Source organism: Gekko japonicus, unplaced genomic scaffold, assembly GCF_001447785.1.
Source record: "Gekko japonicus isolate JY-2015 unplaced genomic scaffold, Gekko_japonicus_V1.1 scaffold598, whole genome shotgun sequence".
Lineage (NCBI taxonomy): Eukaryota > Metazoa > Chordata > Lepidosauria > Squamata > Gekkonidae > Gekko > Gekko japonicus.
The window spans coordinates 108,069-124,902 of NW_015170910.1; the positions used below are offsets into that span (position 1 = coordinate 108,069).

General features: G+C 42.5%; 1 protein-coding gene across 1 annotated transcript in view; it reads right to left on the reverse strand.

Moving 5' to 3' along the window:
- Positions 1–2,459: 2,459 nt before the first annotated feature.
- GNA12 (guanine nucleotide binding protein (G protein) alpha 12) overlaps positions 2,460–16,834 on the reverse strand; it is a 70,603-nt gene continuing 56,228 nt past the window's right edge. The window contains 2 exon segments of the mRNA XM_015418678.1: positions 2,460–3,299; positions 4,739–4,789. Of these exon segments, the coding sequence (XP_015274164.1) occupies positions 2,730–3,299; positions 4,739–4,789 (621 nt within the window). The 3' untranslated portion in view covers positions 2,460–2,729.

Here is a 16,834-nt window from a genome sequence, read left to right on the forward strand (position 1 = left end):
AACGGAACAGGCAAAATGGGCAACGGTAAAGGAGGTTGATACCGGTTAGCTCTTCAGCCACCATTTATAACCCCACCTGGATGGCCCAGGCTAGCCCGTTCTTGTACAATCTCAGAAGCTAAGCAAAGTCCACCTTGGTTAATATTTGGATGGGAGAGCACCGAGGAAGTCCAGGGTGATCATGACTAGAGATGTGAAGGTCCGGGGAAAAAACGGAAAAATTCGGGAAAAAACCCATTTTTTTTTCTGTTTTTTTCCTGAAGCCTTTTTGGGTTTTTTTCCGAAAAATTGAAAAAAGAAAAGAAAAGAAAAAAAAATTGGAAAAATTGAAAAAAGAAAAGAAAAGAAAAAAAACTGATTATGGAACTTTTTTTTTAACATGATGAATAAAATATTTTAAGACAAGGTGTTCAAATATTTTTCAAATCATTTCTAATATATTTATTTATTTTTATTTATTTATTTACACCCCGCCCTAATCTAATTTCTCTGCACTGCGGACAAGCAAGTCCTAGGTTACAAACTGAACGCTCCAATGCAAGAACAAGATGCATTTCTTCCTTTAGGAGGTGCTATTGTTAGTAGAAAAGAAAAAGGTTTCAGTTTTGTTTTTGCATGTGGGTGGGTATTCTGTTTGTAATAATTGTTTGGATACACTATATTTTTAATAGGCTAGTTGTGATAATTTCATGCCAAGTAAAAATGTCCATAGCCATATTTTATGTTCCTAAAGTAACAGAATGACTTTCAATCTAGAAAAGACAAAAGAAATGCTAATGTAGCATTTTTTTTCAATTTTTCCGAAAATTTCCGTTTCCCCCCGGAAAAAACCCGGATTTTTTTCCAAGCTTCAAAATTTCCGGAAATTTTACATCTCTAATCATGACACAGAGGCAGGCAATGGCAAACCACTTGTGAACGTCTCTTGCCTTGGAAACCCCTGCAACTTGCCACCACTACGAAACTGCTTCAACACTGTGGCACATGCATGGCAACCTGCTTCCTTTTCTAGAAGCAGGTGCTGAAATAGCAAAACGATTGGTCCTAGAAAGACATGTGACATTACACAATAAGCCATATGTTAGGTCACCTCCCAAAGGGCTGGAAGTTCTGTAGCCACTGGCCCTTTGCTACCTTAAAAACGTTTAATTTTACATGAAACCAGGAGACCGACTTGGTTCCTTGCTTCCGAAACCCAGCTTGATTTGTGCACAAAACATCACTACAAGAACAGGAAACTTCTGGTTGACCAAGTATGGTACGTAACACACACACACACTTATATAAACTTGAGCAATCCACAAAAGATCCTAGATTTTCTTTTGCTTTAAAGATTGGTGCTACTTGTGCTGTTAGTTCCTGGAGCGCCCGCCTCCCATTTAAGGCAAGGCGCTGCCAAGAGGCATAGCTACAGAATTCGGATAATGTGATACGGGAAAGACTAGCCCTTTAGGTATTATTATGACAACTACAGTACCAACAGCATAGTAATGTTAAAAAGAGATCCCTGACAACTATGGCGCTGAAAAGGCAGGTTAATACAGACCTCAAAGCAGGAAGTGTGAAACACCTGTACACACAGAAAAAGGCACCCATATTTAAACTACACATTTCAGAATTAAAAACAATCCACTCCATCGATAGACTTCTGTAAATTCACATATACTCTGTAGTAGCCTGGAAGTGGCAACTTTTAGACTTGGCAGTTTACTGTGGGTTAAATGTGTATCGTTCAGGCTCATAACCCCCCCCCCAAGACACATTGCAGATTAATTAAGAGCACGGTCCAGATTCAGTGCAGCTGTCAAGCGGAGAAATCTCAAGATGGTCTGGCTTTCGTGTTATTGACCTGCCCCTGCCGACCAAATATCTGGACAAGGGTAGCATCGGCTTCCGATCTATGATACAAAAACACTGTCCGACTGAGGAGGAGGAAGTTCTTCTAGTTTCAACTCCAGGCACAAGAGGATATATCTCTGGAGCATCCACTATGTGCTGAGGCGTTTTGAGTGCTGGTCTCATGCTGTTAACACTGCAGAAGTCTCTTGGCCCATGACGCAACGAACATGATGCATGTAGTGCAAAACAAAGCCTTGTATTATGCCAGCCCAAGACTTCGACTTCTGCCCCTTGAGGCCAGCTAAATCCCATTCGTAGTCCTGAACTTCCTTGCAAGGGAAGCCGAAGAGAGATTTTTGGATGAACAGCTGGATCGCCACTTTTGCCAAAACCATTCTGTAGCCACCAAATATGGATATGGTTGTGAACCCCTTGCCACTGGATTCTTGAAATACGACTGTCAGTTTAGAGAATGGAATACATTTACTCCGTTCGTTAGTTCAGTGCCCCCCAAATAAACAAGGCGTTATGGTCAGCAAGTTCTGGTACTGTTGCAGAATGATAATAATTAAAACAAAACAAGAATGCTCTTTACGGTTTTTAACAGTTAGGATTCTCTCTTTTTTTTTGTGAAAGGCAGAAGGTGGTAGCATCATTCAGTGTTCAAAAGAAGGCACTGCACTTAAAATAGCCACTTTTTTCAGTAGTGTTTTCAGTTAAAAATCCAGCAGCTCATCCGCTTTCACAGACTGGTTACTTCGCAGCTTCCTTGAGCTAAGTAAACGACACCTTCTTGTTTGTTTCACAAACCCATTCCAAGAACCACACACGTGTAGTATTTTTTGGCCTATGACTAGAGTAGATTCGGATAGAAGGAAGGCAGTTTTCCTTCACTGCAACATGATATCCTTAAGGTTCTCCTGAAGGATCATATCCTTCACGGCGTGGAACACAAAGCGGATGTTCTCAGTGTCTATGGCTGTGGTGAAGTGGTGGAAAAGAGGCTTGCTGCGATTCCGCCTCTTCCGGTCAAAACACTGCACCAAGTAACGCTGAACGTCTTCCAGCCTATGGGGGTCGCCTCTGAAGTCTGAGAAGTACTTATTGATGCTGACGCTCCTCACTTTCTCCACGAGGAGGTCCATTTTATTCAGGAACAGGATGATGGACACGTTGAAAAAGAGCTTGTTGTTGACGATGGTCTCAAAGATGTTCATGGATTCCACCAGTCTGTTGGTGCGCCGGTCTTCCATGAGGACCTGATCGTACTCACTGGAGGAGACCATGAACAATATGGACGTTATCCCGTCAAAGCACTGAAACCACTTTTGACGCTGAGAGCGCTGTCCGCCCACATCAACCATTTTGAAAGGAATCTTCTTGATGATGAAGTCGTGTTCCACAATGCCCTTGGTCGCTTTTCTGGCCAGCAAAATGTCTTGCTTGCTGGGAAAGTAGTTCTGTAAGAAGAGACAGATATGAGGAGGAGATAATGCATCAGGCAGAGGAACAACTGGAGCTAGAGGTATGGTGACTGCGGGGAAGAGAGTGGGAGAGGAGATAAACTAAAGGCCGGTCTCACAAGACTCGGTCAGCTACAAAGACGTGGGCCGAGTCAGATTTCATTCATTTCAAAGCATCGCACGGACACTTTAACACACAAACAGCTCTCAGTCACTCAAAGGATATTCTCCACATCCCTTGGAGTGTGTGAACTGGCCCAAAGCAAATTCAGTAAAAGGAGAAACTCATCTAAATTTATAAGCCTCCTCTGTATCCTATCCTTTGAAGTAGCTTGCAGTAAGCTTGCAGTACATGCAATAAAGACCTGGAGTTTCTGATAAGCCAAGTCCTGCAAAGGTTTCCGTGTCACTGGTACAGGCTAAGTCTCACCTCTACGCTATACAATATGAACAGATGAGATGCCTCTAAAAGGCTGTGTAGTCAGACTGCAAGAGTGGCAATTCTTGTTTTTCTGTTTCACCTCTGTTCTCTGACAAAAGGAAAGGGGGAAACACACACGCACACCCCACATCCCTCAAAACAATGATATCTACTGTGCTGTTGCTGCGCTCTAAGATCTGATTCAGGTGTCTCGTTTCTGTGGGCACAGGCGATCTCCCGTGCCTCTAGGTGCTACCAGTGCAGTCCTCAATGTGAAATACAAGCCTGACTTGCTGACAACTCCATGCAATGCAGGTATGTTTTGAAGTTCTCTAATGGTCTGCATCGGTGGTACTCTGTGGCTTGTGGGAAAGCCACATTCTCAGTTGCTATCAACCATATTCACTTGCATCTCTGGCATGAGGCCCACATCTCATGGAGGCTTACAGCTTAGTCATTCCAGCAGTGGCTGTTCCAAGGCAGAAACCACCTGCCAAACACAAGTCCCACGCCCACTTCCCTGAAATAGGAGGAAGGTGGCACACTGGAGAGGAGTGATCAGGAGAGCCACAAGTGGAGCTACATGTGGTTTCTGAGTCACTGAGCGAGTATTACTGGCCTACATCCATATTACCTACTCTGTCTCAAAGAACAACAACAACACTTTAACCTAATGATGTCAGTATCGTCACCGATCCATTTTAAGGTACCGTGGTTTGAAATATGTACATTTCTATGTAAGCGGTTTTGCTCCACTGACTAGAAAGAGCCGGAAGCAGTTTTTTAAAAAAGACAATGGTAGACGATTATAAAGCAGGGTTTAACCCTGCTTGGAAGTCCTGCATAGTCTGTATTTTATAGGAACATCAAACCCTATGGATCTTTCCATAACTTGTTGTTTTTCCATAACTTCCATAACTTATTTATTTCACAGACAATATCTGGATTTCTTAACGATCCAAGTCAAAGCTAACAACATACTACATTGAGATATGGGGTGATAGACAAATCTTACCAGTTGACCAATCCGGTCCAGATTATCCAGGAAATATTTTATCGATTCACCCTGTTGAGAACAAGAGGAGGACATTTGTGGATTAGGTTTACAAAGCCTAACAATGGTTTAAAACAAGCTATTCGCTTTGCTAGACACGCCAACCTTTATTGCCAGAATAAGCAAGTCCAGGAACTATAAATTAACCAAGACCATAACATAGGAAAAATGAACGGTATTCTGTAGTGAGCTACAAAGTTTATTTCTAATGGAGCCAAAGACCTTTAACATTTCTAGTAAAGTATAAATACTAGATGATACAGTGCTCAAACATCACTGAAGTTCAAGGACGAATGGGTTGGCCACGGAGGAAACCAGAGGATACAGAGAAGAAATTTATAAAAAGCAAGTGGTCCAGAATATCCAGACCATTAGAAGTAGAGTTTTGGCTACAGATAGACACTCAGATTCACAGACTCACTTAAAAACAGTAGAAAACAATACACAGCAACAGTAAAGGTGATCCCTCTTTAGACTACCTGAAGAGTAAATCGGAGAAGAGCAGCATTTAAGCCAGGGCTGGAAGTAACAAGGAAGACTTTTCCGTTTGGGCACTAAATTAACGAAGTGATTATACATGCAAGTTAACACTGCAAACTGTAGGCATTGCAAAGAAAAGTATGTGGGAACATCAAGGCTTATTTCATTATTCTTAGCACACACCATTACCCAATAGTTTTCAAACAGCTTGTGCAACTTTTTCCATCTCGATAATTCCCCAGTCTCCTGTTCCCATTCATGACAGCTTGTGCAGTTTCAAAATTCCTGCGAAGTTTCCTCCCAGTTAAACCTTATGTGTGTAAGACTCACGCAGGCTGATGGATGCAAGTCCCATGGCCGCCGCAGCCCAACTCATGGCACTGTGCCAGAACGATGCCCCTGGTCTGTACATCAAGACTGGGCAAACAGACCCATTATGGGTCAGAGTGACAGGCTGCGGAAATCTTGCATTAGCCCCATCTTCTGACGATAACGTAAAGAGAGGAGGGCAACACAAAGCCAGGAAACTGAACTGGATATGCCGGCACTAAGGAATACTTGCATCGTTTGTAAATTACTCATTTACAATATGGCACTTAAAAGCAGCACCGTTGCAGGCAAATTTCTAATTAAAAAAAGAATACATCTTAAGTTACAGTACATTCCACACTCTAACACCTATGCAATTTGCTCACTGCCTCCTAGAATTATATTTCACCAGTTTGTCACTCAAAGCTAATAGCAGCAAAAGGATGCTAACAGGGAAGAAAGAAAGGCTCAAATAGTTGCTGAAACAGGACAGCCTTTCAAGTCCCCAGGGGTAAAGACCCCTTTTATCATTCTCTTTTAGACAATTAATTTGCTGAGTGCCCCAGTTTGCTTTGCTGTATACAAGACCACATTCTCATTAATATCCTGTTTCTCTTAGCCAACACAGAAACTTGGATGACTCATCGTAATGCTGTAGATCTCCTCTCCAATGTTGTGTATTCTCTGAGTCAGTCCTGCCAAACTGGAACCACAGAGGAGGTGCCGTTCCCATTGTTGAGCAGCGGCAATGAGTCACTGTATATCTGGGAATTGGAAAAATCTAGAACTGCAGGGCTGAAATAAGCCAGGAATCCCACACTGCACATTCTTTTGAACCACATTTCTCTTTCTTTGTAGACCAGGAACATAAACTGTGGAGGGCTTTGGCCCTAAACAGCACCTTACGGGCACAGGAATTTTCATTTGTAACACTTAAAGGATTGGATGGTTTGGCCACCGATCTCACCCCTACACACGACAAGGGGCAGGACAAGTATACATACTGCCTCTCAACCCACCCAACACATCGGCCTGCCTCTGACATCAAGGTGGTTTATAATATTTGGTGTGTGTGGGCTAGTGCTGCACAACTGGTTTCTGAGATAAAATCCAGAACCAGCCACACAATCTGAGCCCGTGTGCATATGACCCGTGTGAACTCTTATATTCGTTATTGCCATGTTCCTTTTAAACAGCAGAAGAGCAGCCACAGGTCTTTTTTAATTTATTTTTTTATTCTTATAATAAGAAAAGTACATATACAAATAACACATATTTTGTTTTACATTACTCAGTACAGTACTACCTTTGGTTAGTAAATGATAAAATGTTCCCCTCGGTATACTGGTTTTGATAAGTGTTCTGATCCAACCTGGCCCAGTGGTAAAGAGAAAGACCTTGCCTAGATATTCACAACCCAGACACTCAGAAACCTAGAAATGCACCAAAAACAAACAACTAGAAGCAGAAATATCGGTGTCAAATTTGTTAAAAACATGATCTGGATTTAAATAACACAAGCGTCAAGCACAGTAAGCAGAAGGATTTTGTTTCTTCCTACACAAACCGATCGTGATGCGACCGTTAAAAACATGATCTGGATTTAAATAACGCAAGCGACAAGCACATTAAGCAGAAGGATTTTGTTTCTTCATACACAAACCGATCGTGATGCGACCTCCTAAAGGTCTCCCACAGTCAAAAATCAAGCTAATTTGTCATTGCCAAGTAAAGCACCAACTGCAGAAGTTTCACTTGTAGGTTTAAGGAAGATCTCTGACAAATTTTGAGCTAAATTAATCCTATCACTTTCTTTGTTGGGGGGGGGAGACACTTGTAGGATGGAGCATTTCTCCCCCTGAAGTAGCTGTTAAAAACAGTTTGTTCTGAACTGTGATCTAAAACTAGATCACCATCTATATTTGACATTCTCTTTTGTCCCAGGACCTTCTGACACAGATTTAATTTAGTCTTCCTGATTATGCTTCTATGAAGCTCAGTGGCTAAATTTAGAACAGACGATTTAAGGTTAAAAGCCAGGATGATACTTGCACAAATGCAGCAAGATGGAGAAAGCTTGCATATGCTTTACTGGAGACACTTAAGAGTGCTTGCATGTTCACAGCCCATTTTTATCAAGCAGCTAAGCAATCAAATCAAACCTCTTCTGGTGTTCTAGTGAAAAGCTAATTGAATTATACATCCACTGAGAATGAACAACATTCTAAAAACACACACACCCCACCACCCAGTTTCCACAAATCCTTTGTGGGAAACATCATTAAAAGACACACAGAACTTGACAGCCTAGTTCTGCTGGCATGTTTCATAAATTATCTGTTGACCATCAAGGCGTATCAAGTTCAGATTATTTTTTATGAGGAAACCTACTGTGGGACTGCTTCTAAAGAAAATGCAACCCAACCCTGTTTAATTGCATTTCCCAACAAGGGTGAAAATTCGATGGAAGTTCCATCATGGTTCCCCTTGCAACTTTTTCAATTTCAGCTGTGCATCGCCCCAGAACAGTCTGGGGAGGAGGGAGAAAATCTCAAGATGAACCTACCCGGGCACTCTGACATCACTGCGAATCGGATCTTGGCTGAAGGCTTTCAAGCCTTCCATGTGCAGGGGGAGGGGGAGGAGCCACTAAGGTTTTGCAAAGGCATCTAAGCATACTATAAGCAGCACTGTGATCATCAATAGCATTATTACTTTCAAATATTGGATCGAAGTTCTCAATAATGTGAGTTTGCTACCTAGCAATATTACGTTAAAAGAGGGCACTAGAAATGTTTGCCTTTTTCAGAAAAAGAAAAAATGTTTGACGCTCTCCCCTCACCCTCACCCTCAATCTTCAGGAAGTGATAGTCCCCATCTGTCTTTTACACTGTGAATGATTCATGGGAGATCTCCAGGGGAAGAAAGCCCCTTAACTGTGGTGCAGCCAAGAAGAACAGTTCTCTTCACACCCCATAGCCAACCAGTATTGGGATGATACGGGATTTCTTGGGTCCTTGAGGAGAAACAACTACTATGAAACACAAGCTCAGTCCTGGCTCTTGCTTTTCAAACAATGCATCCCTACCAGTCTGTGACATGATTACGTTTTCTAGGAGAGACCAAGAGGGCCGGAAAAAATTATTCTTTGCCATTTCAGCTGTTCCTCGACAATTCCTTATAAACCTGTTCATGGACATTCTTCCTTTACACTCAGCTTCACAAGTGCACACTTACACATTATAAATGCTATGAAAAACACTTATATTTGAAACTCAAGTATCTCAGCCCATCAGCCAGTGAGGAGTTTTAATTGGTGCAATCACAGCATTAGTTTCACACATTTTGCCTCATATAAGATTGCTAGTACTAATGCTCATATTCAAAAACAAGCAGTTAACACTTTTTAAGTGTTAAATGGCTCCTGTATGGTGTTAGCCTCTGGGTGTGCTTGTTAACGTAATTCATTTATTGCGACTATTAATTCAAATACTGCACTTGAGAATATCTTTACGCAATCATCGCCTTCAATAGCAAGAGTTACGCACTGGAGTTGCTGCACTCTCTACAGAAAGGAGTAAATTTTTTTGTGCTCGCAATAATTTTTTTTAAAGGTCTCGCAGTTTTTCACTCTAGCCTGGAATCTTAAATAGTACAAGGAAAGGCAAACTGGTTTTTGCTCCCATTGATCAGAAAGAGAAACAGACACCTGTACTGAATTTCAATTGATCATCTACTACAGATATAAACATATTATTCAGTGACGGGATGTCCAGTTTTTAGGAGTGCGTGCTTTTTCACTAAACTGTATCTGTGATGAACCCAGATTCTGAACATTCGCGAATGATTACTACAAGAGCCACTTTGAAAGGTACAGGGAAGATGAAATGAATACCAAGTAAACAACTTGCTCTAGAGCAGTGGTGGCGAACCTATGGCACGGGTGCCAGAGGTGGTGCTCAGAGCCCTCTCTGTGGGCACACGTGCCATCGCCCCAGCCAGGCCCAGACCATCATTAAAGTGTCAAATTCTCTGCCAAATAATTTTAAGTAAATGAAAGCATTTGGGATTGCTTTCCTTACTTTGTTTGGATCATCTTAAGTTAATGTGTGAGTTGTTTTTTCTAAAGTAAAACCTCAGTATTCAGGTTAAATGGCCGTGTTGGCCCTTTGCGATACTTAAGTGGGTTTTGGGTCGCAGTTTGGGCACTCGGTCTCTAAAAGGTTCGCCATCACTGCTCTAGAGTCACATACATTAGAATCCAAGACCGAATAATCGACTTTCAAAATGAAGCATGCTTTGCAGTTAAGTCGCATGAGTCAGACAGGTCACTAATATTCCCATACTGACAGTGACCTGGTAATGGTTTAGACCAGAAATGCCCTTCCACACTATGAGGTCCCTGTGCTCAGAATACTACGAACTTTCATCTAGATTCCGGCATTACAGCCTTCCTGCAGTGCTCAGAATACCTAATCCCTCCAAATTCTAGTTCTGTTCTGCAGACTGATATACCACATTTCTTGGGACTTGGAAGCAAATTCGGGAAACATCCCTAAATTTTGTGTGCTCGCAGCTGAACTATAAAGCCACAGTTCTAATGCCTTTTTCCAACCTTGATACCGAAGTTGTACTTAGAAAAGGGAAAGGGAAGCCAGAGTACTGCGGTTGCTGTGGAAACAGACCTCAGCACCTCAAGATGAAAGCCTTTACTCTAGAATTTTAGACAACACTCGGTAAAATTTCTATTCAGTTGATGCACTCTCTCAGGCTCAAGATGTGAATATTTTGGAAGAGAAGGGAATGTTTATCATATAACCTTGGGCAATCAATTTCTCTCGTATCTAGTTAAACAACCCCCCCCCCCACACACACACAATTTCTTTTTCCAGGTTCCTCGGGAAAAGTGCCTACATCCCAAGATTATACAAATTACAGAGAGAATGCTGCTTCGGTAGGAGTGTTCCCCCTTCAAAGAGATTTGTTGGTCAAGAGACACGGATAATGCAACAGCTCATGTCAGAAACATGGCTCTGCCACACTGAAAGCTGCTTCTACATACCAACATAGAATACAGCAGTAAAGAAGAAACTGTGAGGCTGGGCTTGTGCCTGGGGCCACAGTGATGACGCTGGGCTTTGGCTCCTCCCTCAGTAATGCAGACAATTTCCCAGACTGAGCAGGGGCTACAGTATTTTTTTTAAAAAAAATCTTTGTTTATTTCTCAAAATAGGAACAGCCAGCTAGCCATGGCAAGGAAACCGTTGAGGACAGCAGCCTTAGGGGCTAACCAGACGTGACGGTCATCCTTGTATCGGTATTGGCGTTCCTTTTCTCCCTTTCTCACAATACAAGAACTTGTGGGCACTCCATGAAATTGCTGAGTGGTCGGGTTAGAACGGATAAAAGGAAGGACTTCTTCACCCAAAGAGTGATTAACACATGGAATTCACGGCCACAGGAGGTGGTGGCGGCTACAAGCATGGACGGCTTCAAGAGGGAATTAGATAAACATATGGAGCAGAGGTCCATCAGTGGCTCTTAGCCACAAGGTATAGATAGGGGGTCTGGGGCAAGTGATGCTCTGTCTTCTTGGTGCTTGGGGGGGGGGAACAGTGGGAGGGCTTCTAATGTCCTGGCCCCACTGCTGGACCTCCTGATGGCACCTGGTATTTCTGGCCACTGTGTGACAGAGTGTTGGACTGGATGGGCCTTTGGCCTGATCCAACATTGGCATCTCTTATGTTCTTATCAACGAACAGTTCCTAGATCCATGCACACCTTGGCTTGTGGGTGTAGGCGAAGGGTTGTTCCAATCTCCATTTGCTGTCTTTAGCATGGACAAAGGAACACATCCAGCATAGGACTGTCACCACCTAGATACCCTCCCCATATTCCTTATCTCCTTCAAAAGAAGGAGAAAAATCTGTCCGTCTGTCCATCCAAATAAAGGGGCTTGTTATTTTTTGGGCATTACTGTGATCCCAGGTGTGTCAATAACAATGTCCAACAGTGTGTTTTAAACTAATCGTACATTGCCAATTCTGCATTTTTTAAAAGCTTGAACATGTATATGTGAATGTTCAAATACGCACTCAGGTTCAGGTGTGCATCTTTGCAAGTACCTGTTACCAAATGCTCTGAAACAGCTCTGAAAGAACTTATGACTGACCCAAGGTCACACCACACCGCCTTGACAATACCACTCGCCCCACGTAGCAAGCAAAAATAACAAGACACTGGGCACACAGTACTCCCTGAGGTGCCCCTTGTGAAACGCAAGCATGGTGGCCACCAAAAAAGAATAGGCTGACCATAGCAATCCTAAATACAGTCAATGCTGCATGCAATAGTCTTACAGAGCTGCACATTTGGTGTACAATCACTGGAGACAAAAGACTGGCAAAAGCAGGGATGATATTAAGCCATGCCCACAGTGTTCTTATTTAATTTTTTTAGTTGCTGCTCACCCAAAGGGTCTCACAGTGACTTACAACACAATAATAAATAACTTTAAAAACCAAGAAAAATCAGGTAACAGGTGTAAAATATTAATATACATGACTCAGCACCTTACCAACATAAAACCAGCCCAGAACATCCCATTAAGACAGTCAGTTTGGTGTAGTAGTTAAGAGTGCAGACTCTAATCTGGGAGAACCAGGTTTGATTCCCCACTCCTACACATGCAGCTCCTGGTGTGACCTTGGGTCAGTCATAAGTTCTTTCAGAGCTGTTCTCTCAAGGGCAGTTCTTGGAGAGCTCTTTCAGGCCCACCTACCTCATAGGGTGTCTGTTGTGGGGAGGGGGAGGGAAAGGGATTGTAAGCCACTCTGACATTTTCTAGCCCGCAGCAGAAAGACTAATTTTGAATCAACATTAAATAAAGGATTACGTAAATCCCAATGACAACATTAACAAAGTGTTTGGAGCTGACATTGGAACAATGCTGATGAATTGCCTTAGAAGACAAAGGAATGTGAAGTCTCTATAAGGGGTTCCTTTCTACTGAGAATTAGAAACAGCAACAAATAGCCTTGAAGGATCACTGAGAGTCATGCTTTTGAGGATGAGGGGTGGCTAACAAAACTGAGAAATTTCTCATTCACTTTTGCCTAGAGAGTCACAGCAGTTGGGCCACTTCAGGTGGCAGATGTTATCATTAAGCCCTCCACAATATGAATTATTCTAGTACTAGACCATTTCTATGGATGTACGTATATATAGGTACTGTAAGGATAATACAACTGAAAAGCCTCTATTATCTGTAGTTGTCTGCAGTGTTCCCTCTAAGCTGAGTTAGTGTGAGTTAGCTCACACTTTTTTAGATTCTAGTACTAGACCATTTCTATGGATGCACGTATATATAGGTACTGTAGGGATAACAAAACTGAAAAGCCTCTATTTTCTGTAGTTGTCTGCATGACGAATAAGACATGGAACAAGATCAAATGGTTGCACAAAATTCTGGTTTGGGGTCAGGTGGATTGATTTAAATCAAGGCACTATGATTCAAATGCTTAACATCACTAAGAAAAAAGGGGGTGGGTCAATTTAACTTACGTTTGAACAATGTTTGCAGCTTTTGAGGGAGGCAAAAAGGGCACTCACAGATTCCACTGAAAGGTGACGGCAGCAATATCTTGCTCGTAGGCTTTTAAAGCTACTCCTATTTTGTGGGATGACCCTTCCTCAAGGCTACGGGCTGTCAGAAGACTGCACAAACAATACAATTCAGATTTGTACTGCAATTCCCTTCAATTGTAAATTGATAGCAAAAAGGGCATTCACAGGTTCCACTGAAAGGTGATGGCAGCAATATCTTGCTCATGGGCTTTTAAAGCTACTCATATTTTGTGGCATGACCCCTCCTCAAGACTACGGGCTGTCGAAGACTGCACAAACAATGCAACTCAGATTTGTGTTGTGATTCCCTTTAACAGTAAATTGATATTACAATATAAAAAAAGCTGCAGCATTCTTTTCTGCTTGGCAGACAGGAGAGAGGGCCACAGTGTTTCAAAAAAAAAATGCTTTACATAGGCCCTGGTCACACGGCAGAGTTGCCGCGGGAGAGGCACGGATGGTGGGCGGATTATCCGGGCGCGATCACACCCTAACATCTGGGAAGTGGAGCTCACCCGTGGCTTACTGCCGACAATGCGCGTTAAAAAACTAGTACCTCCAAGGTACTGGTAAACGTTTGCCACGGGCTGCCTCCAGACTCCTGTGGTGTGATCGCGCCGGCGCACGGCATTCCCCTCCGGTCCCTCGCTTACCCGCCAGCGCCGAGGGAAGGACCCGTGGTGTGCCGCCGGCGTGTCTGATCGCGTAATCGTGGATCAAACTGCGCCGGGGCAATTAGCCACACCTCCCCCCGCGATATCCAGCCCGTGTGACCAGGGCCATAAAGATGAACTATTATAAGCCATTTTTTTCCCTACTAGAACTTTCCAAAGCTTATTTTCCAGACATAAAAATGAACAACTGGAGCTCAGTGAAGCAGCGTCTTTCTGGTGATGCGGCAGAGTCAGCTACCCTTTCTCAGGACACGTACCTGAAGTTTGTTCAGGAGCAGAGCCAAAGGAGGCACAAACCGGCCACAGTCTGAACTGCAGAAAATGAGTAGGGCTCACAGAGGAGACATTTGAAAGGTGTCAGTAAATCACTCCTCGGACTAACACTTTCTACTTTCTCAAAGAGGACACCTCGAAGGATGTTTCCAGAAGATCCCCCCCTTCCGCCTGAAAGCAACTTTGAGCAAACAGTTGAGCCAGTGACACAATTCCTTCACACAGCCTCTTTTCTTCAAATGTAGCTGGAAACTGGTGGTAAGCAATACTCCCTCTAAGCCAGTGATAGCGAACCTTTTAGAGACCGAGTGCCCAAACTGCAACCCAAAACCCACTTAAGTATCGCAAAGTGCCAACACGGCAATTTAACCTGAATACTGAGGTTTTAGTTTAGAAAAAACAACTCACACATTAACATCTGTTGTCTTAAAAGAAAAACACAATAACAGAGCTTTCAATGATACAAACAACTTTTTATCGAAAGGTAAAAGTTTCCATTTGGCATGCTTTTGAACAATTAATGTGATTTTTGCTGTTGTATGCATGCTGATAATTTGTCTAACCTTGGCTCATACTTTATAAGTTTGAGAGCAACACATGCAGCACTCAGGTCATCTGTTAGTCTGTTTCTGGTGTCAGATGTGATATAATTCAAAGCTGAAAACAGCTGCTCACAAGCATAAGATGATCCAAACAAAGTAAGGAAAGCAATCCCAAGTGCTTTCACTGACTTAAAATTATTTGGCAGAGAATTCCACACTTTAAGGATTTCATTTTCAGAACTAACTGTGCTGTCCTTTGTCATCCCTTCTATCTTCTCAAGTGTTTCACGCAGGTCAGAGAATTTATTTTTCCAGATAGAGTTTTCTTGAAATTCCAACAGCTCCATTTCCAGATTTCCTAAATCTAACCAGTGTAATCAGGAAAGATCAAGTTCTTCAAATTTGGCTTTATCTGGAGAAGTAAGAAAACACAGGGTTGTCTCCATCTTACGGAACTGTAAAAATCTGTTGCTGAAATTCACCTTTGCAGCTACTACAATGCTAGAAAATTCCTTGTAGATTTCCTGATGGCTTATAGGATTGTCTGCAAATATTGTAGAATTTTCTAAATTTCAGAGCACGAGCCATGATGTAATTCACCATTTTTGTGACATCTGTGAGGACATCATCAATTTTTTTGCTGCTTTCCCTGGCACAAAGAGCTTCTTGATGTATAATGCAATGAAACTGAATGACTTGATGTTTTGTTTCTTTAACAAAGATCTGTATGAAACCAGATGTTGCCCCCACCATAGAAGGTGCCCCATTGAAACCACTTTTTCTGGTCTTATGTCTTGTGACAAAAAAAGCCTCGCATCACAGCACTGTAGATATCTATCTCTTGTGTTCTTTCAGGCAAAGACAGCAGTTTCACCAGCTCTTCTCTCATGATGTCATCAACAGCACAACACAAAATTACTGCTAGCCTTGCATGATTATTTATATCTGTGCTTTCATCCAAGCACATGGAGTAACAGGCTGCCTTTTGTAAGTCAGTGGTGAGCTGCTGACTAACATCACTTGCCATGCACTGGACTCTATCTTTAACAGTATTTCTGCTAAGTGGCATCTCAGAGATGCGTTGAATAATTTTATCCTTGTTTGGGAAATCATGAAAAAGGGAATTACTACCAGACAACATGGCTGTTTTGATAATATCCCCATCAGAGAGGGGCTTACCATGTTTTGCTATGCACAGTGAAATGTGAAAACTGGCAGCTGTCAGATGATTTGTCCTAGGAAGATAGTTGCTAAAACTAAGCTGCTGGGAATGATATTACCTCAACTTCCCTTCAAGAAACTCTTTTCTTTCAGTTTCACCAAGTTTGGCAACACTTTTGTGGTTGGTGGCAAAGTGCCGTCTGACACTTGATATGCGACACACAACACTTTCATTACACACAATACATAACGCTTTCCCATTGCGTTCAATCACTCCAAATGACTCTGTCCGGGACTCTTGGAATGATCTTCCACTATCTGTTTTTGCTTTTTTTGCTGTACTCATTTTTGGGTGTTCAAGACTTGGGAGTCTACAAAAACACAAACATTTAAAAAAATGAAGCACCCAATACAAATCTATCCCTATACCAAAAATAGCTAACACTATTAGTTAACACTGAAGAAATGCCTGCCCCCCAAGGCATCACAAGGAATATTCCTTATCTTCCAACCCCAAAAGAGGGCATTTTCATCTGTGTTTTAAGAGCTCAAAAGAGGAGAGCCACCTCCGCACCATGCAGAGAGACACATTTACAGAGAAAACCCTGGCCATAAGAAAATAAGATCAGGCCAGTGGCCCATTCAGTCCAACACTCTGTGCCACACAATGGCCAAAGCCCAGGGGCCACCAGGAGGTCCACCAGCAGAGCCAGAAATCCAGAAGCCCTCCCACTGTTGCCCCCCCCCCAAGCACCAAGAATACAGAGCATCACTGCCCCAGACATAAGAGAACCACTACACCAAACTGGCTCTCAATTATTTTTATTTATTTATTTATATATTCGGCTTATATACCGCCCTGACCCCGAAGGGTCTCTGGGCGGTTTACATAGAGTGTTTAACATAAGAACATAAGAGACGCCAATGTTGGATCAGGCCAAAGGCCCATCCAGTCCAACACTCTGTGTCACACAGTAGCCAGAAATACCAGT